General features: G+C 61.0%; 7 protein-coding genes across 7 annotated transcripts; all 7 read left to right on the forward strand.

Annotated features, from left to right (window-relative positions):
• Positions 1-456: 456 nt before the first annotated feature.
• On the forward strand, positions 457-1,263 carry DUT (putative deoxyuridine triphosphatase; the record flags this gene model as incomplete). The annotated part of the gene is made up of 1 exon (XM_001680774.1): positions 457-1,263. The coding sequence occupies one exon, from the start codon at positions 457-459 to the stop codon at positions 1,261-1,263; it is 807 nt and encodes a 268-aa protein (XP_001680826.1).
• Positions 1,264-2,613: 1,350 nt separating this feature from the next.
• On the forward strand, positions 2,614-3,051 carry LMJF_06_0570 (putative 60S ribosomal protein L23a; the record flags this gene model as incomplete). Its single annotated transcript, XM_001680775.1, has 1 exon — positions 2,614-3,051. The coding sequence occupies one exon, from the start codon at positions 2,614-2,616 to the stop codon at positions 3,049-3,051; it is 438 nt and encodes a 145-aa protein (XP_001680827.1).
• Positions 3,052-3,510: 459 nt separating this feature from the next.
• Positions 3,511-3,948, forward strand: LMJF_06_0580 (putative 60S ribosomal protein L23a; the record flags this gene model as incomplete). Its single annotated transcript, XM_001680776.1, has 1 exon — positions 3,511-3,948. The coding sequence occupies one exon, from the start codon at positions 3,511-3,513 to the stop codon at positions 3,946-3,948; it is 438 nt and encodes a 145-aa protein (XP_001680828.1).
• Positions 3,949-5,466: 1,518 nt separating this feature from the next.
• On the forward strand, positions 5,467-9,951 carry LMJF_06_0590 (conserved hypothetical protein; the record flags this gene model as incomplete). The annotated part of the gene is made up of 1 exon (XM_001680777.1): positions 5,467-9,951. The coding sequence occupies one exon, from the start codon at positions 5,467-5,469 to the stop codon at positions 9,949-9,951; it is 4,485 nt and encodes a 1,494-aa protein (XP_001680829.1).
• A 639-nt stretch (positions 9,952-10,590) lies between these two features.
• LMJF_06_0600 (conserved hypothetical protein) lies at positions 10,591-14,901 on the forward strand (the record flags this gene model as incomplete). Its single annotated transcript, XM_001680778.1, has 1 exon — positions 10,591-14,901. The coding sequence occupies one exon, from the start codon at positions 10,591-10,593 to the stop codon at positions 14,899-14,901; it is 4,311 nt and encodes a 1,436-aa protein (XP_001680830.1).
• Positions 14,902-15,920: 1,019 nt separating this feature from the next.
• On the forward strand, positions 15,921-16,841 carry LMJF_06_0610 (putative carbonic anhydrase family protein; the record flags this gene model as incomplete). Its single annotated transcript, XM_001680779.1, has 1 exon — positions 15,921-16,841. One exon carries the CDS (start codon positions 15,921-15,923, stop codon positions 16,839-16,841), a length of 921 nt encoding a protein of 306 aa, XP_001680831.1.
• Positions 16,842-17,864: 1,023 nt separating this feature from the next.
• LMJF_06_0620 (conserved hypothetical protein) lies at positions 17,865-20,897 on the forward strand (the record flags this gene model as incomplete). Its single annotated transcript, XM_001680780.1, has 1 exon — positions 17,865-20,897. One exon carries the CDS (start codon positions 17,865-17,867, stop codon positions 20,895-20,897), a length of 3,033 nt encoding a protein of 1,010 aa, XP_001680832.1.
• Positions 20,898-22,110: the final 1,213 nt, after the last annotated feature.

Genomic DNA, 22,110 nt, shown 5'->3' on the forward strand with positions numbered 1-22,110 from the left:
CCACCGGCCCCCCCCCCTCCTCTTGGGGCGAGGCGGAGGGAGCCCTGCCGCCGAAACCTCGGCGGCAGCGCCAGGCGGCAAACGGAGCGGAGCCGCAAATAGCGCTGCCGAGGCGCCCCGCCATCGTGTTGGTAGTTTTTTTTTAGTGGTGCCAAACAGATGGGGATACAACGGTGTTCGCCAAGTGCTTATTGCCGAAGCGACAGACACCACCTAATGTGTATTTCTTCTCGATCTACGATGGTCACTCCCGACTGTTGAGTATATGCTCCGCTGCTTGATGCATGTTTTTGTCCTCTTGCTGGTAACATGCACTCCTTCTCGCTGCACAAGCTGCTTACTGGTTCCTTTTAACCCCTGCTCCTTCTTCTCGGGCCACCCGTAAAGTTCAAATCCCCTACTTGCTCGCTCACAATAGAAGCATAAAACTACTGCACTCAAAAAGGGAGAAAGACGATGAAGCGCGCTCGCAGCGCCAATATTCCAGGTGCGATTCTGCACTCCTTGGCAGAGCTGCAGGATGGCCTGAACGCGATGATCGACCCTTCCTGGCGCGCTGTTCGCTCGCTGGACAATTGGGCTCTAGCCATCACGATGGAGTCGACGGAGCTGCTGGACTCCTATCCGTGGAAGTGGTGGAAGAACCTCAACGCTACGCCTGATTTGGCCAACGTTAGGATTGAACTGGTCGACATCTTTCACTTTTCCCTTTCGGGCGCTATGCAAATGCGGTCTACCCCGGACGATGAGATTCCCGCCGCTTCGCTCAAGCCTCTGAAGGAGGTCATGACAACTTTTCTGCCGGCTAAGGAGTGCACGAGCGACCCTTACGGCTTTGTGTTCTTTCCCCTCACCGATACACAGAACGCCATTGCGAGCTTTCGTAACATCATTCAGCTCGCAAACGCCTATCGCTTCGATGTCATCATAGAGTGCATCATATACGCCGCTGAGGACCTGGGGTTTAACTTGGTGGCGTACTATATTGCAAAACACACTCTGAACTGCATTCGCCAGCTGAGTGGCTACAAAGACGGCTCTTACGTGAAGGTGAACAATGGTGTTGAGGACAATTCACTTCTGCACAACTGCATCAAAGACGTATCCCTCGATGAAGTTCTCGACGCTGACAAGTATGTCCAGGCGTGGAACAGCATCATGGCTAACGTTTACGAAGCTTTCCAGATTAAGGAGTCTGACCGAAAGGATGCGGAGCGCTGGTTTGCCCTCGCAAAGGAAAATCGGCTGGCGATCAAGGCATAAAGCTCTTCTTCCCAAATCCTCTCATGCGAAAGGATCGACTTTTGTTTTCTGCTTAACTACCAAGCTTCAGACAGTCAAGTTGTAGACATGCCTTTTCTTCCGACATCCATTTTACGCCTTTAGGCGAGAGCTCATCGAGGAGGTAAGCGCTTCTTTCTCCCCTCTTTTTTCGTCTCTTCGATGTCTTGCTTCCGCCATAAACGTATCCATCGAGGATCTTTCTCCTGAAAGGGTCAGAGGATCTCATCGATATGAAGTGAAAGTGCTCACCGCTTTTCGGCTCTGTTTCGCTCATCCATGTCCATTTCCTTTGCTATATGTATATATATATATATACATAAAGACATAGAATTTTATAAAGGAAGGAGGGAAACGAAAAGAAAGATAAGCGAGGCGGTCGAACGGCCGTGCCCTTCTCAAGAACAATAGAAACAAAAAAAACAAACATGAAGCTCAACACTGTGAAATGAAGAGTTCATCTGATTTTATTTTGCGTTTTTGCACACGGTCTTCACCCACGTGTTTGGCACGTTGGAAGGGTGTTTTCAAAACGTGTGATTGGGTTTCGGGGATTCTGCCTCAACGGCGTGATTCCCCTATCTGCGGCCACAACATCGTGAGGGTAAATCTAACCGGGTGTTTTTCCCCCTTTGACTACACTATTTCTCGCCCAATACCTCTGCACCAGCGGATTGCAGCTCAAGCATCACACCGAACGTTTCAAACGCAGCAGCCCGTTGCGAGCTAACTGGATATCTAACAGGAATACCTTGCAGCTGGCTTGATTCTCACTTTTATCCTTACAGGAGCAGATTCAGTGGGAATACCTTGAAGGCTTGTTAGTTCTCCTTGCTCGACAAACTTACAGGGTGTGGGCGATGTTTCAAACAACATCTGCGTTCGACAAAAGCAATAGGTTTGCTTAGACGAATATGCTGAGTCTGCTCTTCCCTTTTTGTTCGAGAGTCTGCGTGGGCCCCTCATAGCAGAGAAGAATGCATCAATAAGGTTGCCTGGCTTGGTTACGACTTAGGCCCAGATATTTTGTCGGATATGCAAACAAGGAAGCACTGGAAGGAAAGTCGAAGGGCTTCAACTTTCTGAATCTCTCACCAGCGTTTTCGCATCAATGGCCCAATGCGAAAAACAATCCCTGTACCACGCATGAGTGTACTGCACTTGCCTGTATGCTATTGTCTGTATCTGAGCCCCACTCTCCTTTTCTCCTGCCCTCTCTTTTGTTCCTCAACACTTTTTTCGCTTTGGTGTCTCCACATTATTTCTAAAACGGCCTCTTCTCGCTGAATCTAATACCGCGTGCTCATTTCCCAGCAGCCATTCATTTTCATCATGCCTCCTGCTCAGAAGACCGCCAAGAAGGCCGCGCCAAAGGATGCGAAGGCGACCAAGGTCGTCAAGGTGACGACGCGCAAGTCGTACACCCGCCCCCAGTTTCGCCGCCCTCACACCTACCGCAAGCCGGCAATGGCAAAGCCGAGCAACCGCGTGACCGTGGAGTCGAAGGATATTGCGGCCTTCAATGTGATCCGCTACCCGCTGACGACAGACAAGGCGATGAAGAAGATCGAGGAGAACAACACCCTGACCTTCATCGTTGATTCCCGCGCCAACAAGACTGAGATCAAGAAGGCAATGCGCAAGCTGTACCAGGTGAAGGCCGTGAAGGTCAACACCCTGATCCGTCCGGATGGTCTGAAGAAGGCGTACATCCGCCTGTCTGCGGCCCACGATGCTCTGGACACTGCCAACAAGATCGGTCTTGTCTAAGCAGAATTTGGATGATGCGATTACTTGAGATAATTTCATTTTATCAACAACGAAAAAGAAGTGCTACGGTAACTTTGGTGCACCAGAGGCTGGCGACGGCTCTTAGGGTGGTTTAATGAGGTGTTACCTCTATGGTAAACTGAAGCGATCAGCTGCGGTATCTTTGTGCGCGTCGAGGGTGCGCTGGTTTCTGCATCTCCGAGTTTGTGATTCTCTCTGAAGATGTATTGCAAAAAGCGCGCTGCGGCGCTGCTTTTCTACTCCTGCGCTGCTGTTCCTTCAAATGTGTCGACATGTCCGACTTTCTGCAGCTGCTCACCTCCACTTTCATCTCTCCCTCTTCCTTTTTTTTTCTGTGTGTCCATGCGTCTCGTGTGCGTCTCAACTTGCGACAACTTTTCTTGCGCCCTTCTGTGGAATACCATCTGAACAGCTTTAGGGCTTCATTCGCAACGGATCATGCCTCCTGCTCAGAAGACCGCCAAGAAGGCCGCGCCAAAGGATGCGAAGGCGACCAAGGTCGTCAAGGTGACGACGCGCAAGTCGTACACCCGCCCCCAGTTTCGCCGCCCTCACACCTACCGCAAGCCGGCAATGGCAAAGCCGAGCAACCGCGTGACCGTGGAGTCGAAGGATATTGCGGCCTTCAATGTGATCCGCTACCCGCTGACGACAGACAAGGCGATGAAGAAGATCGAGGAGAACAACACCCTGACCTTCATCGTTGATTCCCGCGCCAACAAGACTGAGATCAAGAAGGCAATGCGCAAGCTGTACCAGGTGAAGGCCGTGAAGGTCAACACCCTGATCCGTCCGGATGGTCTGAAGAAGGCGTACATCCGCCTGTCTGCGGCCCACGATGCTCTGGACACTGCCAACAAGATCGGTCTTGTCTAAGCACGTTAGCTGACACTTCTTCCATGGACAAGGTTGTGAGGCGACTTGAGGTATCTCTGTCTCTCTCTCTCTCTGCGCCTTGCCTCGGACTCACATCTTGCTTTGCTGCGAGAAGCTGTGGATGCGCCGTGGCTGTGTTTTTCATTTTCTCAGTTTCTACGCCTTTACGAAGAAAAGTGATAACAGAAGGTAGTCAGTGCTGTGAAGCCGGGGGAGAGCCGGAGCACTTTGATGGCGCGAGGAAAGGGGATAACCAAATCTCTTCTTTCAAGCGTCACGCTTCGCCGTCACTTTTCCGTCGCTTCAAGTGCTGGCGAGACGCCATCCCGGGACGTTCTACCCCTGCTTCGCCTCTTGATAAGAATGAGCCGAGGCCAGAGGACGCTATGACGGACCCACCCCTGTTTGCGTTGCTGCCTTCGGCACTGCAGCGGCAGGGTAGCTATTGTCTGCCGGCGGCTTGAGGAGAGGCAAATTTTTTGCGCGATTTTTTCTGTCACGGGTGTCGCTATGCAGCCCCGCACATCATATTCACGGATTTGTTTCCATCACCTCTCCGTTGACCGTTCCCGTCTCGCTCTCGCTCTCCCTCTCCCTTTCCCTTTCCCTCCATCTTTTAATCTGGCACATATTCTTTCGTGGTGTTACTGCGTGGGCGCACCTTCTTGCACCCACTCGCATCTGCCCTCTATGATTCCTCATTATATATATACACGCATATATATATATATATATATGTTTGATTGTTTGCTGCTTGGAAAACAAATCAACACATACTCGGACATTGCGGTTTTCCTCCCTCTTGCACGCGAGCATCATGTAAAGCTAACCACGTACTCATCTCTTGGAAGAGTGGAAGAGGAAGCACGCATCTTCCACAACGAGAGCTTCGCATTCATTGTCGGCGATATTGCTCCCTCTCCACGGAAACTGTTTTGCCTGTCTCGTAGTGACTTCTCCCCACCCTCGCTTGCTTGTTGTGTACACAGCTTTGAGTCAGCGTTCGCCGTGTAAAAGGGAGGACGAGGAAGGAGAGAGTGCTTCGACGGGGATGTCGGACCGCCTCTGCGCCCCATGTGACGAACGCACACCAAGACGCGCACTCACGCACCTTCTGCCTTTCCCATTCTGTCGTGCTTGCGCGTAGATCGGGGCTCGCCATCACAGACGCTGGAAGGGAACAATAGAGGGCGAGAGAGCGACAGGAGGAACGCACCGGCGTTGCCCATTTTGTTTTGCTTTGCCTCCCTTTCTTTTTCCCTTGCTTGGACTCGCAGAGTCGATAGAAACCTGCCCCGGCGGTGTGTGTGTGTGTGTGTGTGTGTCTGAGGGCTGGATAGAAGGCTGCACACACAAGGTTGGGTTGGGTTGGGGAAGGGAACAGGTGCCGTATCACATCCGTTGTCGCCGTCTTCTTTGTCCTGCTTGTCTCGCCCTTTGCTGTGACCTGCCGCATTGCTGCCGTTCTTCCGTTTACTCGCGTGCGCGCCGTGGTGAACCTTTCCGACGCCGCGCACGATGGACTTTCGACGTATTGTGCGCATCCCCGGCTATCGGGGATGCGCACCAGCTGCGCACGGTGATGCGCTCAAATCCTGTCCTGATAGCTACGTCATGTGCGAGTATCTTAGCTTCTCTTCCGGCGGGGAGCACTCCTCGCGTGATGATCAAGCGGCAGTAGTGTCGAGGTTGCATGTGCTCACCTCCAAGTACGCTCAGTTTCAGCGCAGCATCGAAGGCTGCGTCTTCGCCATGAGCAGCGGTATTTCGGCGTCTCTGTTGGGGTCCGCACCTGCAGCACGCCAGGCATCCTCGCGTTCGCCCAGCGAAGGACTCGTGCCTTTCAGTGCTGCCGACAAGGGACGAGCGGCAGCTGCGAGCAGGATGGGGGCCATCGCCACATCGGCATCCACCGGATCGACCTCACAGGTGCCAGACTTGGAGTCGTGCTGGATGTCGACCTCTCCGCTTCCCCCGACGGCGGTGCTTGCGGCGCTGTACGGCATGACACCTCTACATAGGATTTCCTGGAGCGGCAGTGGCGGAAGAGACCCCGATGCCGGCGCCGGGGAGAACGTGCGCACTGTGCCGACTGTGGATGCCCGCAACCTCGGCGACACTGACTCATCGACGTCTTCGTTCGAGCTTCAGTGGTCGCTCTGTCGATGCACCACGGACGCGATGGCAGCGCAGGGGCGGTATCAAGTCACTTTCAGGGACGCGTTTGCCATGACAACGGTGGTTACCCACATGGCGGCCTCTAGCGCTGACGGCGGCAGTAGTTGGCAAGGCTCTACCTCGCTTCTGCCGCCGCCGTCGTCGTCATCGTCAACGTCGTCGTATTCCCTCGCGCAGCAGCTGCGACGGGCCTCTGCCCTGCTCGGTATGGACAGTGAAGGGTCGCTGCCAGAAGCGTCGGCGGCCGCGGCACCGTCCACGTCGTTGCTGGATTGGCCAGAGGAGTTCTTGTGGAACTTGCTGGTGTCACTGTTATCCAGTCTTGCGCTTGTGCACAGTGCCGGCCTTCACTTGTTCGGCCAACTGACCGCAGCTGATGTGATGTGCGTGGCCTGCGCGCCAACACTGCCGCGGCAGCTCGAACAGACGTGGGCTGATGTTGCCGCAGCGACGGCAGCGGCGGCCAGCAAGGAGGATGTGAGGGGGGCGGTGTCCGGCACCGTCTCCAGCAGCAATATTGATGATGATCGTGTGTCGATGCACAAGGAGGAGGATGCCATCTTCCAGCGCTTCTGCTCGACAGCTGTGCCTAGCGTGTTGCTGCCGCAGGCGATCGTCACCGCCGCCACTCCGTGTCATCACGTCTTCTTCGTCCTTCATCCATCGCCGGAGTTGTTGCAACAGCAGGGCGATGGCCGCGCACACGTCCCGCGACAAAGCATGTCGAGTCTCTCCGCAGCGCCGGAAGCAGAGCAGGCGACACCGGCGCAACAGGCACAGCACCAGGCGTCGGACTTGGCGAGCGTGGGCCGCTTGATGAGCCTCTTGATGGAGCTGCGAGCGCGGTGGCGTCAGCGTCGCAGTGGGCACGCGGAACCAGCAGCAGCAGCCCCTAGCTCAGAGCTGGCGTTTCTGGTTGGGCGGCTGTGCGAATGTGGTGGGGCGAGCGCGGGCCTTGCAGCGCCAAGGCAGAGCCCTACGGCTCTGCAGCTTCTGCAACTCCAGGCGCTGCGGCTGCGCACGGAGTCGTGGTACTACCGCCGCCTGGCCGAGGAAGCGTGCGATCGCCTGCTGCTTGCGCGGCGGCGGCTGGACAGCACAGATGCCACACTGCCGCAACCCTCGTGGGACACGGACACAAAGGAGCAGAGTCGCGAGGCGCAGCTTGCGGCGCGAGAGTCCAAGTTAAATCTCCTGCTGGGGCTCTACGAGCTCACGCATGAGCACTTGGACGCGCTCAAGCTGCCGCAGCTGCCCCCAGCTCAAGGGGGGACAAAGTTGGCAACGCTTTCGTCAGCGTTGCCATCGGCTGCAGCGGCAGCAGCGGCGGTCCATGCCTCGGCAACTTCGACGGCGCACAACGGGGGTACTCGCGGCGCTGACGGCGTTGAGGCAGAGCAGCGAATGGCGTCGCAGGTGTCACAGGAGGACTCGCTAGACCGCCTGCTAATTCAAACTCTACTCCAGCAGCAGCACCAGCTAGCAGGTTCCGCGGGAGCACTGTTGGCAGGCGCGCCTGCCGCATCCGGGGCTACACCGGCAGGCGTCCGCGATGGTAGCCATTTGAGTCCCCAAGCCACCACCACGGCGACCTCCGTTGCTGCTGCCGACGACGAGTTGCTCGGCTTGTCTCCTCTTGCGTGTTGCACCACCGCGGATGACGGACTGCTCTCGACAAGCGCTGCTACGCCGTCAGTGGTGGCGGAGACACTGCCAGCGCTCACCACGCATCGCCATGTGGACGTCGAGAGCGTCCCTGGAGGCGGTGTTGCGACACTGACGGCGGCGGCATCGACCGGCCATCACCCCAACAACGAATCCCGCGTTGCCGTGGTGGAGGTAGACCTGGATGCAGCAGAGAATGATGGGTATGGCATCAGCATGGCAAGCCAAGGGAGCGCAAGTCCGACGGCGATTCACGCTACACCTGCTGGGGGATTCGAAACACGCGCGGTGTGCGGGTGGACGCCAACGACGACGTCCCCGTCTGCGTCGCTCTCGACTTCAGCTGCCGCTACGCTTCGGCAGGGGGCTCATGGCTCGCCACCGCCGACCTCCCAGCAGCAACGACAGCAGCGACAACTTTTCTCGCCCCCGCTGCACGCCTCCCCGTGCCAAGACATGCAGACTCCCATGCGCACCCCTGCGCTGCCCAACATGGGCTACGTGGGGGGTGCAGCCGGCGGTGCCGTGGCTTCCCCTGGCGCAGGCTTCAACGGTGGTGGTGGTCGTAGCCACAGCAAGTACAGCGCGCTGTCGCTACTGCGCACGCCTCCGTCGGCCCGCCGCGTTGGCACGGGGCCGGGAGCTGCTGCTGATGCTGCAGTAGCCACAGCAGTGATGAGGGCCGCGCCGTCCTTCTTCCGTTCTCCATCGTTGCACTCGCCAGACAGCTATCGCTCCTCTACTAGACCGCATAACGCTGCCACGGTCGATGTCTCGGCTACCGCCGCTGCGGCGTCCTTTCCACATGACACGGCGGAACGTTTCCTTCCGCAGCCGCGCCAGCAGCGACGCCGATCAGGCTCTCGTGGTAACACCAGCAATAACAGCGGCGGCGCGTACACGGCGACCTTGGGTGGTCGCTCACCACGCACGGAGGACCATCACCAGCACAAGGATGGTGTCGCTGCATCATGGGCACATCAGCAGTTGACAACGCTGGAGGAGATGCAGACGGCGCTGAGAGCGCAACAGTCATCAACACCGCGTAGTCGTGCGTTAGCCGCGGCGGCGATCCGCAGCCGCAGTGCGGACATGGCGGCGCCTCCGCGCATGCGGTCCCCGGCGACCCCACCGCTTGCGCCGCGCGGTGCACCGCGGCTGCATTCCGCGTCCACGCTCGCATCCTCGGATGTGACACCGGTACGCGGCACAACGCCATCGTACTACGGTGATGACTCCGCAGAGATGTTTCGCGTGGAGAGCGCTCACATGCGCAGCAGTGACAGCCGCAGCGGAGTCCGCCGTGGTGATGACTGGGGCGGTTCCGCTGGCGCTGCTCGCGACTTTGGTGGCGTCGTCACTGCTGCACCTCCTCGGGTGCTTTTGTCCTTCACGCCTCCGTACAACACGCCGCCGACGTCGTCGCCTTACATCTACGAGGCCCCTACAGCGACGACGACGGCCGCTGAAAGTGGTGCGAGCCTCGCCTACGCAGCTACTGGACCCTCAGCAGCACGAGATGGTGCCGCCGGGCAGCATGCACCACCGCAAACGCAGAAGCCTACCGCAACGGCGCTGTATCGGAGTGCGCCACAGGAGCCCGACTCCTCTCTCTCGCCGCAGATACTGGCGAAGCTTGTCGGCAGTGAGACCGTTGCAGCCACCAGACGAGGCAACAGCAGCCGCAGCGGTGTCCCGAATGCCTTTCACGCATCCGCCCCGTCAGCGCGCGGGGCTTCAGCACGTGGCAACGGCGCAGCTGACCTGCACCAGCGCACTCCGCCACATCATGCGACCTCGTCTTCCGCCATAGTGTCTACGGTGAGGGCGGCGGCGTCCGCTTTCGGTGTCTCCGCGGGGATATCCGCTCAGGGTACGGGTGGCAAAGGTTCTCACCGCTCTCTTAGCTCACGAACGGCGTCCGCAAACGCCACCGGACACAGCGCAGGTGGCACGAGCGCTCGAGGGACCACAGTGAGCACCTCTAGCGGTCGCGCTAGCGGTGGCCATGGCGGCGGAGGTGGACTGCTGCAGCGGTTTGGCGCTGCCTATTCTCCGTCATCTTCGTCGGCATCCTTCGCCCATGCCGGCGCCTCGCGTACGAGTTCCACGACGGCGGTGGAGCTGCTGCGGCGACTGCGCGCCAACACAGGGGCGTGATGGGGAGAAGCGTGGGTGGGCCTGCGTGTACGCTGCCGCTGGCACGTACAGCATACACGTACCTAGCCAAACGGAGGCCGAGTTTACCGCGAGCAACGTGCAGCGCGTAGCGCGTGAGCACACGCCCGCTCGCTTGGGTAGCGTGTTGAGAGTTGTTCAAGTGGTGAGACGAGTTGGTTGCGGGAAGGAGAGGGTTTGGGACTCCGTCGATGACCGCAGCTAGCCTGTAACGGCGGCCGCCACCTTTCGACCTTCCTCCCCCTGCCTCCTGCCTTTCTCTCTCGTCCTTTGTGACTATGCCCCCCTCCTCCCTCCCAACATCATCGCTGCCTCTTCCTCCCCATCTCTCCTATCTCTCCGCCGGACCACTACCACAGGCTTTCATCCTTCCTCACCTCAGGGCGCACCGCAGCGAGACACACGCACACGCACGCATAGGCGTACACCACTCGATAGACTTGCATCAAGACACATCCGCGTACCCCACACAAGGCGTGCATCACTGAAACTGCTGCTGCGGGCGGTGTGGGCGAGGAGAGGACCACAAGCGCGTCGATCCGCGGTAGCAGTGCTGTGTGCATCCGCCTTTCGTGTTGCCGACCAGGCGGACTTCCTCTTCATCGTAGCACACACGCACGCATGCAGGAGCAGTATGTGCGCAAGGCGTGTGTGACCATTGCTAGCCAGATCATCCTTGTGACGGCTGGCGATGGCACCAAGCACGCGAACACCACCACAGGCAACAACAGCAGCAGGGTGATGGCGGCGACGCGCATGGCTACCACTCACCCTTCAGCGACATCAGCGGAGACCAAGGCTGTCACTGGTCTTGATGATCTGCAACGTGCCTGCGACGCGGTGGTGCGGCACGCCATGACGCTCTATCGGCTGTGTCGCCGCCCCGGTGGAAGCACCATCGACATCGTCTCCGTTGGCACAAGCAGCGGTGGCAGCGGCTCCGGGGCGGCGAGTGCAACCGAGGAGGCCGCGTATTGCGTCTGCGCGGCAGTCATGGCGCTGGAGCCGAATCTGTGGGGGTCTCTGGTGCGACGAGCACAGCTGCTGCGCCCACGCAAACCAAGCTTTCTCTTCGTCGCCCCTGTCGCCGTTCCACCGGTCGTGGTGAAGGACGTGGTGCGTTTTTTTGGGCGGAGCCGCCATCTGATGCGTTCCACCGCAGCACCTACAGTGCTCACAGGTGGCACCCCCACTAGGGCAGACGCAAACACTGGCGCTGCAACGTTGTCCTTGGCTTGCACAGGGGTGGCAAGGGCACCCGCACCAGCCACTTCCGCATCCGCTTCGCCTTTTGCCACCACCAGCACTGCAGCCACCTTTGGACTGCCGGCCCGGCAGGCGGAGGCTGTTGCTGCATGTTTCTTCTTCAAGACCATGTCGACAGCGGAGAGACTGCGACGTCGTGACGTCTTTGAGGTGCACGTTCGGCTACCCGATGCAAGTCGCGCTGTGGGGGCGTCGGCCGACGCCAATACGCTCACCACAGCAGCAGCACTCGCCAGCGCTGCGGTGGGCGCGCCTGCCGTGGATGAAAGGGATGGTGTCATCGCGTCGTCTTCTCTGAGAAAGCTCACCGGTGCGGTAACAGCTGCCACGGCTGCGAGCGCGCAGGAGCCGACTGCAGACCCCGGGAAAGGAGGGCGTCGGTCCGGGCTTCGAGCAATGGCACGGGGCGCTGCTGCTCCGGGTGACACCGATCGCTCCTTGCACACACGTCCGACACGATCAGCGGCTTCACTGCTGCTGTCGCACTTGTCTGCTACATCGATGCTCTTCAACGACGGTTTGGGTGGCTGGGGTGGCCAGCAGGTAGCTGGCAGCACTCACACGAATCCCTTGCCGCTCTCGAGTACGCGCAGACCCGGTTGCGTGGACGGCGCTGAGGATGACGCCGGGGTCGGTGGCTGGCCAAGCGGGATCAGCAGTGGGAGCAGCTCGCAGAGTCGGGGCTCGAGCCCAGGCGACGGAGACATCGGCGCGGGAAAGGCCCAGGGTCGCCATCCGTTGGCCGTCAAGGGCGATTCTGCACATAACCAGCAAGCGGCCGACACCGTTGCCGTGCTTACGCGACTGTACGCGTTGGCACTATCGGCAGAGGACCCAGCCGCCGATTTGCCTCTGAATACCGAGGCCGCCACACAGCAGCAGCAGCAGAGCAGTGGTGGCAGCGACCAACATCGTGTCGGCGATGCGGCCGCCTTGTCCATGGGCACTCACACCCTCTTCTCAGCTGCTGTCCCCCCAGCCATGCTCTCGTCGGACAGCGGGCTGAATCTTGTTGCACTCGGCGCCTCCGTCACGCACGCATGTGATGCGCTGCACTGGGGTCGGCTCCAGATGCTGGTGCGGTACCCGCTACTGTTTCGGACCATTCCAGCTCCTGCCGAGGCGAGCACCACTGTCGCGCTCGCAGGCGGTGGTGAGGCACTCACGGTGGAGGCGATGGCACGCATGAGTGGCACCTTAGGTAGCGCGTGCACCGCCGCCACCGTCTTCTCGCCGGCTTCAGAAACGCCGCCTGACTCGATTGCACGCAACTGCGACGGGACGCCTTCCCCCTCTGCTTCTCTTCTCGCCTACATGTCGTCTGTGTACGGTGCTGCCGACTCCATCTTCAGCCCGGCGCGTCTGCGCACGTCATGGCCGCCGCTGCTCTTGCCTCCTTCACCGAGCCGCGTCACGGATGGCTTCTTGTTTGCTCGGCTGCTGATCTGCAGTGCGTGGCTGCTCGTCTACGCTGACGGTCTCTTTGGCAGCGACGACAACGCAGCGAATGTGGAACCGACCCAGTCTGCCAGTAGCGGCAGAGGCCGCGGTGGCGGCGTCTGGCCACGAGTACGCCCCACCCCAGCCGTGCAGGCCATCGTTGCCTACTGCGTTGCGGTCGTGCGTGAGGCTCGTGAGATGAGCGCCGGCGTGACCGCCGCTGCCCGCTCAGGTCACGGCCGCCTCAATGGCACTGTTTGTTGCCCCGTGTGCGATGACCTGGTCAAGGAGAAGCAGCCGGTGCTGTGGTGGTCAACGCTGTGTGATGACCGCGCTTCATGGCGAGCGCAAGTTCGCTCTGTGCTGGAGAACAGCAGCACCAACGGCGATGAGGCGGAGATTGCGGCGGCTCTGACCGATCATCTCTCCTGCGAAGGACGCGGCCGCCGGTGTGCGACACCGTTGCTGAGTGGGTCTGAAGGGGCGCCGTGCCGAGTAACCGCGCTGCAGCAGCGATGGGGGGCGTACATAATGCGGGCCGATACTTCGGCGACCGATTACCGCTCCACCGCCTCCACTTCTGTCACACGCCGTGGCGCAGAAGCTAAATCCGTTAGGGTTGACGCTGTGGAGGCTGATGCGGACTTGCGAACGGGCGGCGCCGCCGCTGACGCGCGTGGCACGGCTGGTGACAGCGCGAAAGAGGTGGCAGCGTCAGCGGAGGCGCTGTGGACGGCGCTCACGCAGCGCATCGCAGCCGCCACAGACTTCTGTGTCTTTCTCTCGGCGCACCCGACCGAGTCCGCCACTTTTGATTCGCCTGCGGCAGCGTCAGTGACCAGTGGCCGCCCGAAGCGTCCTCGAGCCGAGTACGACGAGGACGCGGCATCCCGAACTTTTCTCCGCCATCGGCGGCAGGATAAGCACCACCGTGGTGAGCACGCAGTCGGCTCTGACGACAGCGGCGACGGCGAGTGGAGCGATGGAGACGGCACTCGAGCCGACAAAGCCTCGCGTGCCGGCGTCGCGCTGCGGGGGAGCCGACACGCCGTCGAGGAGGCCGAGGAGTGGAGCCGGCTGCTCTGCCGGTGCGGCTGGGCAAACGCGGCCCCACCCTCTGGTGCGACCTCCCCGCGCGTGTACGAGGAGTGGGCATTGTCATTGTTTTTGCCGTCTGCCATCCCAACACCTCAGCAGGCGGCCACGCTGCGTCGCCGACTCTCGCGCTACAGCCTCGAGGAAGTTGTGCGTAAGCTAGTGCTTGGCCGTGGAGGCAGCTGGGATCGCTATGCGCGGCTACTGTTTGGCGACGACGTGCGCACCGATGCCACCGCATCACCGCTCTGCCCACCGCCAGCCATGGAGGTAGGTGCTGCTGCCACGAACGACGCTCCTGCGCAGCCGATGGCACAACCACCAGAGTCACATTCCCCTCCGCGGCCGAGGGCGCCGTCTCTCTCGCTACTAGAAGAGCCAGTGCCAGACGCGGAAGGCGTGTACGTACCACACACGCATGTGAACCCGCGTGCTACGCAGCTATCGCCTCCCCCGCGGCAGCTGATAGCCGCAGCGCAATCAACTCCGCACTGTTCTTCAGGCTTCGCGCTATCCCCACCGTTGTCCTCCGACGCAGCCCCTGCCAACGCTGACGCCGACGCGAACCACGCCGTTGCTGCGGAGCGGTGGGCAGCAACGCCAGTCGGTAAGGGAAAGGTGCCGTCCATCCCGCTGCTCGTCTCGCCGCTGACGCGGCAGCACCAGATGAGGGCTGCTTTGGGTGCTGCTGCTGCACCACCACCACCGCTGCCGTCGCCGGCAGATGCGGTTGATCGCGCGACAAGCGTGGAGCCCGAGTGCGTTTCCGAGGCAGACGCGGCACCTGCGCGGCAGAAGGATGCATCGGCGAGGATGTCTCTCTCTGTGCCTCTAGAGCAGCTTCGTGCTCAGCAAGCTGCCTTGTACGACCTGCTGCGTTTCCGACCACGCCTGCCGCCGTTGCGAGAGGAGGACGCCGTGCTGGAGTGCGCCTCGTGCTTCTCGCTCTTTCACCAGGAGTGCATCGCGCCGGTGCAGCGGAACTTTATGGGGCAGACATTCCTGTGCCACACATGCCGATTGCGGTGGGCGCGGCCCTACGCAGCAGGATGTGGGCTCGTGCACCAAGCACCAGAGCAACACCACGACCCTGAGGTGGCAGGTAGCCGCTGTGCAGCTGATCGGCCTTGAAGCTTTGGTGAGGGTGGGAGGCACCGCTCGCGATGCTTCGTGAAGCGACGCGCTTCACTGAGCGTTGTCCTGCAGCGCAGAGATGCGTCTGCGGTGCCTCACTTGCCTTTTCACACACGCGCTGAGACACACACGCACACAGACGCCAGTTCTGCTGATTTGCTTCGCGGCCCCTCCCGGTTTCCCACTGCTGCAGTCCCGCCATCAAACGTCCTGCCCGATTTCTTCGGCTCTCTCGCACTATTTCTTGCCATTTTGGACCCGTGTGTGTGTGTGTGTGTCCGCACATGTGCTTGGTGGCACGCCTAGTTTCGATGGGCAGTCCACACAGCTGCACCCTCCGTCACGCACAACGTCTGCCATACATGCGCGTCCCTGTGGATTAGTGTCATAATTCACCGGCGCGCTGCTAGCAGCCGGCACCCGGCCTACACGCAGACACAGACACGCCCGTGCCTTCGCCACGCACGCATTGCGGCTCACTGCTGTTCTAGACGCCCCGACTGCATCTCTCACGGCACAAATACACACACACACACACACAAACACACACACACACGCACACACGTTGACTGCTCTCGGCTTACACTGCTCTCCCTTCTCCACTCCCCGACTCTTCTGTTATCACCTCGCAGGTGCTGCTGCTTTCCTGTGTCTATCTCCTCTCCGTCTGGCCGTCAACACTCTCGTTTCGGGTGGGGGAGCATCGTTTTCCTTTCGTTCTGCCGCGGCGCGGCTGCACACGCTTTATACGAACGCCCGCACGAACTATTGAGCACATGCTCGCTAAGCCTCTCGGCTTGGGTTCCGGGGGTGCGCTGCGTCGCACTGCCGGCGCCGCGGCTGGGGTCGCTTCGATGCACCCATCGGCGGCGGCTGTCGTCGCGTCGCGTCGCACGCACTCCAAGGTGACTCATCCGCCGCATCCTCCGCCCCGCCAGAACGATCGTGCACGCCAAGCTTCCGCGGGGCTGTCGCCGAGCAGTGACCTCTTTCCTGCGTTACCCTGCAGCGCACCCATGTCGCTGTGCAGCTGCGGCTGCCCGCACCCCACGAAGCCGACGCTTGACGTGCCCTCCATGTACTTCTCCACCACACCGGAGTTGCTGTGCAACCGCAACGTGTCGGAACCCTCGGCGAATGCGACTCCTACGAAGGAAAAGCTTGCCAACCTCGTTGGCGGCCGCCTTGTTCAGTCTGTGCAGCGTGAGCAGCCGCCGCGCGGTAGCGGTATCCAGCCGCTGCTGGACTTCAACAAGCACTGGGCCGGCGAGATCGTGCAGCTGAACCCGGACTACTTTGTGGAGCTTGCGAAGCAGCAGAAGCCGCAGTACCTGTGGATCGGCTGCAGTGACAGCCGCGTGCCCGCCAACGAAATCGTCGGTCTCTACCCCGGCGACATCTTTGTTCACCGTAACATTGCGAACATCGTCTGCAACAGCGACCTCAACGCACTCGCTGTTATCCAGTACGCAATCGACTGCCTGAAAGTGGAACACGTGATTGTATCGGGGCATTACAAGTGCGGTGGCGTGACAGCCGCACTGCACGAGGACCGCGTGGGTCTTGCCGATCACTGGATCCTGCACGTGTCGGCCGTGAAGAAGCGTCACTGGCGGCGCATGCTCACTGAGCTTCCCACACGCAACCACCTCAACGCCCTGTGCGAGCTGAATGTCTTGGCGCAGATGGAGCACATCGTGGAGACGCACCTGATCCAGCGTGTATGGTCAAGGCGGAACGCAGAGGATGCCGCGGCGAAGCGCGAGAACCGCCCGTCGCAGAACAAGCCTGAGAACGAGGTGGAGATTCATGGTTGGGTATACGGGCTGGAGGATGGCTTGATTCGGCCGCTGCTGACGCTGAACCGCCGGTCAAACGCGGAGAAGGAGCTGCACAACGCCGCTGATGCACTCTTCTGGCGCTACGGGCAGCTGTAGCTGCTCCTTTCCTCCTCTGCGCGCTCGCCTGCCGGCTGCTACGTGACGTGCGGTACATGCAGATGGAGAGGCAGGAGGAGAGGGCCAGGAATTGTCCTTGGGGAAGGGGTGATCATGGATGGATGAGGTGGCGAGCTTGCGCGGGGGCAAGGGGGCGTTGCATCGGGGCGACCTGCGACCGTGTGCACACGCCTGCACACCGTCTGTGTGATGGGCGAAGCGTCAGCGTGGCTCGAACGCACGCCGCACGGCCCTCACACTGGCCACTGGTGGGGGCAGCCTGAGTGCCACGCCGAGGGGTGTGCACCAGGGGTGGCGACCGGCGCATTGGGGGAGCGGCTGTGAGGCCGACCTGCTCAGCGGGCATGTGAGCAGGGCTCGAGGCAGAGGCGGTGCTGAGACGACTGGGTCGGCGCATTGCTGTCGTGCGCGCGTGTCTCGGGCTGCTTGGCGCCAGGCGGATGGGGCACCTGAGGTGGTGCGCGGTGGGCGGAGCAGCACGGCGTGGCGTTCGAGCTCGTGTCGCATGGTGGAGGGAACGTGTATGCCCGCTCTCTGGCAAGCAATAGGCACATCGTCTCATCACTTCTCCCCCTACTTCCCTGTTGGTGTTTCTCATCCTCTTCAGAATTGTGCTGCTGTCTCCGACTCACGCACGCGCGCACGGGCACAAGAACAAAATCAGCGAGGGCAACCAGCGAACGGGGAAGGATCGATGGTGCCGTTGTGCAACCTTCCCCCCTTCCCCCGCTCCGCTGTCGTTCTTCTCGTTATCACCATTGCCGCCATCATCCGCGTCATTCGCGGCGGTCCTCCACCTTCTCCCTCATCTCCCCAAATTTCTGTGCTGGTGCCTTCCCTTTCGTTCTCTGTTCTTCCGTTTGGCGAGTTCGTGGGGCCCCTCCGACGAAGATTCTGTAGATTTGCAGCCCTCCCCCTCCCCCTCACACACACACGCGCACGCATCCATCTTTGCCCGCATTGCTCTCTCACATACACACATACACACTAGAGAGCTCTAAAATGAAGGGCATCGGCCGCCAGTCGTTCCTCATTGTGTTTGACTTTGACCACACCATTGTCGACTGTAATACGGATGAGGTCATCCCGGCGGCGCTGGGCCGCCGCGATATGCAGCGGCGCATGATGCTGGAGAAGAATCGAATTCAGTGGACGAAGCTGATGGACACCATCATCGCGCCCTTCGACAAGGAGGAGCTGAGGAAGGCGGCGCAGGACAGTGTCACCATCGATCCGAAGATGCCCGAAGTCTTTCAGTATCTGAGAGATGCACAGAAGCAGTACGTCGTCGTGGCGCCTGGGTCAGCGTCACCTGGCGATGCGCGTGCGGCGGCGGTGCAGGACCACGTGCCGGGTTTTATAGAGATGAACATTGCCAGTGATTCAAACCTTCTGTTCATTGACGCGGCGCTCGATGCGCGCCTCCCGGGTGTGAAAGAGTGCATGTCGCAGATTCACAGCAACCCGTACTACGACCTGACCGCGCCTGGCGTGTCTCAGCATGCCGGCTTCGACGCTTGCTATGGCGCACACCGGCCGGCCGGCAGCCTCAACGTGAACGATGAGGCGGACCGTAACGCAATGCACAACCCGGGTATGACGCGCAAGTCGCGCGTGTGCTGGTACGAGCCGTACGGCCACCAGTGTCAGTGCTGCCTCGCCGGCGGAAAGCCGAACATGTGCAAGTCCATTATCATCGAACGTCTGCTGCAGACCACGTCGCTCATCGATCCAACGCTCATCTTCATCGGCGACGGCGCGAACGACTACTGCCCCGTGCTGAACGTGCTGCGGCCGCGCGACTACATGTTCGCCCGCCGCGACTTTCCGATCCACCACATCCTCGCCGGTGCGCCGCATCCGGCATCCAGCAAGAACGGCGGCACCGGCGACGTTGGCGGGTGCTGCCACATAGGCCTGTGGAGGAACGCTGCGGAGCTGCGAGAGCTCTTCCAGGTTGCCATGGAGCACCCTGGCGCACGACTCCCGACGCTCGTGCGGTTCCGCGATGCGGCTGCAACGGAGTTCCGCTCTGTCACGATGGCAAAGCGCATACCATCCGTGCTGAGGCGTACTTTGGAGGATCTGCGCAACGCGTCCGCGGTGTCCGAGAAGGGACGCCAGCGTGTCATGGAGCTCATGCGCGATGTAGAGGCGAACGGCATGGTGCCGCCGCTGCCGGGTCAGGCGTGCGTGCCGGCGTGGCTGCGCAACTACGCATACGTCTCTGAATACGACAACGTCAACGCCACTGATGTGGCACGGCGCGTGAGCCCGCCGGCGGCAAAGGGAAAGGAGCATCTGATGGTGCCGCGCTGGGGCCAGTTGCCGTGGCTGCATGGGGAGATCTACTTTTACCATTTGCTGTGGCAGTGCTTGATGATGCAGGACGTGGCCGAGGGGGCAGCGAAAGAGGACGCGACAGCCGCCGCGGGGACGGCGGCCACCTTCAACGTTGTTACTCAGCACGCCTTGCACAACCCGCTGTTCTCGCAGGAGTGCCGCGTTACGTCGACGCCGGGATTGGTCAGCCCGCCGGCGATCGCGCTGCAGAGCGCACGGAACGTGGCGCCGCTGGTGTGCCGGCCTGCCTCGATCGCCGAGAGTGTCGTGGTACGGCGGGTGCAGCCCGGCAGCGATCGCCCCGCTAGGCAGGTGCCATACGCGGAGATGGTGCGGCAGCCGAGCGGCTGCGCCATCCCCCCAGCCGCAACGTTCTTCTCCCAATACCGCGACATCTTTGCCCACGAGAAGCACGATGTCTTGATGGACTTCTTGAAAGTACGCGTGGTGCCGATGCTGGCGTGCCAACCGTGGGGCGCAGATCGCGACTACGGCGGCATCTTGCTGCGGTGGATGCTCTGGGGTAATGGCATCGACCTCTCCATGTTCACGCTCGATCAGCTGGCCGACTCGCATGGCAAGGCAGCGGGCGGCGAGGACAAGTCACACGCAGGCGATGTGGCGGCGCTGCGGGAGGCCGAGAAGGCTGCGTCCCTGGCGCAGGATGCGAAGCTGGTTGGTAACGAGGTGGCCAAGGTGGAGGCCTACCTGCAGCGGCTGCTGGACCCTGACGACGCGTGCATCGGCACTCGTCAGGTGGACGTCGTCATGGACAACGTTGGCGTGGAGTGCATCTCTGACCTGTGCTTTGGTTTGTGGTACGTGAACCAGGCGGCCAAGCTCGGCGCTGCGGCTGCTGCCGGCAGCGCGCGTGTTGTGTTTCACGTCAAGTCAATGCCGTACTACGTCTCCGACGTGACGCCGCGCGACTTCGACCTCACACTCGCCGCCTTAGAGGATTCCTACACAAGCGAGGCCTTCGAGCCGGATGCGGCGAAGCGGATGACGCTGAAAGCCGTGCTGGAGCCGTTCATTGCGCAGGTGCGGGACTGCTTCGCGCGTGGCACCTTCGCTGTCGACGCCGACACCGTGTGGACGCAGCCGTCCGAGTACCGAGACCTGCCGCCGCGTGTGATAAACCTGTACTTCTTTACCCAGTGCGTGTCGGCACCGACTTCTGCTCGTGATGCTGCCACGGCGATGGCGGGGTCGGGTGTGGCTGCGGCGCTGGCCGACACGGCCTGCCCCGCCTCCTCGGCGGCCGGGCTCTACCGCATGAACAAGGCGCACGTCCAGGCCCGCAGCGGGTTGGTGCTCTTCAAGGGCGACCTTAACTACCGCCGCCTGGTTGGTGATCGCTACTGGAACCGCACCGACTTTTTGGCGACGCTGGCGAAGGAGGAGAGGCCTGACCTGCGCAAGGCGCCAGAGAGCTACAGCGCAGCGGAGCAGTCCATCGTGGCGGAGTTGACGCAGGACACGCCGGCGACCGCGCTGATGGACGCACCGACCTTTGCCGAGGTGATGTCGGCATATTGGCCAACGCAGGTCGTTCCAGTGTGCTCGATCCGCACGATCAAGAGCGAGTGCTGTCTCGGCGTGCCTGGCGACGTGAAGGCGAGGCTGGACCAGGAGCTAGGGCTGCCGTGGCGCGTCAGCGGCACGTACGGAGAAATTCTTTTTGCGTGCTGAGGGCAGTCGCGGCCCCGGCGTATGGGCACCGTGACGGGTCCAGGAGGTGGAGGGCACGGGTGGTCCGCGCGCGCGCGCAAGTGAAGGACGCGCTCGATTCCTTGCATCCCTTCTCCGTCTTCTCGCACCCTCCTCCCCCCCTCCCCCCTCCCCCCTCCACGCACACACACGGCGCGACTGATCGTCGTACGATGCGCCTGCCTTCTTCTCTGGTTGGATGTCGTCGGCATCCTCTCCCGCCTTCTGGGGGTGGCCAAGACGGGGAAGCTCAGCAAACGACGAGGCCCACCCCCACCCACTCCTCATCGTCATCACTTGCCGAAAACGCAGAGGACCGCGCGGAACGCGGACAGGCACTTCCGCCTCCAAAAGGGAGACGCACACGCGCCATGCCCCTGCATGGCGCGTGTGCGTGTGTGCAGGGCCGCTGCTGCCGCGCGACTGTGGCTTTCGCGTCCCCCTGCTTGCTTAAGGGGTGTTGCTTCTCTCGTTACCGGATTCCTGACCTCTGTTCCGCCATGACGCATGCCCGTTGGAGGCACGCGTGCGTCTCTCTCTCTCTCTCTCTTCCTCTCCGTATGCCGTTGGTCTTCATCTTACGAAAGAAACATGTCGTACGTGAGCAGGGGCGGGGGCGCGCTGTAATGGTGATGCACGCGACTTCCCCGCCACACCCCCTGCCGGATTCCTCGCCACCTCCCGGGCACCTTCCCCGATTTCTGGCCCTATCCTCCTCTCCCTGCGTCATGGGCCTTTATGGATCGGCTGCCCGCCCACCCTTCATTCTCTTCATCTCGCTTGACGGCGAACACGTCTTCTCACTATTGTTCCTCCTCCCTGCTCTTGGCGTACGCGCTTCGGTCGTTGTTATGTGAAGGATGATGGCGGCGCCGAATCCCTGATTCGCCGGTCCGGTCACCAAGTTCATGCGCGCATGCGCACAATCATGAACTCACACAGATGCACACAGCTATCGTTTAGCAACCCTATCGCAGGAGAGCGCTGTCGACCGCGACTGCAACGGCGAACACCGAGGGAAAGGGCTCGAACCCCTCTTGGTACTACTACCTCCCACTGCTACTGCCTATACGTTAGAATTGTATCCCCCCTCCCTCCACCCCCTCCATCAGCCACCTTGCTCTCGCCCTCTCCACACCTCCATAACACTGGCCCAGACCCACACAGACACACGCGCGCACCTCTCTCTCTCTCT

This window comes from Leishmania major, chromosome 6, assembly GCF_000002725.2.
Source record: "Leishmania major strain Friedlin complete genome, chromosome 6".
Taxonomy (NCBI): domain Eukaryota; phylum Euglenozoa; class Kinetoplastea; order Trypanosomatida; family Trypanosomatidae; genus Leishmania; species Leishmania major.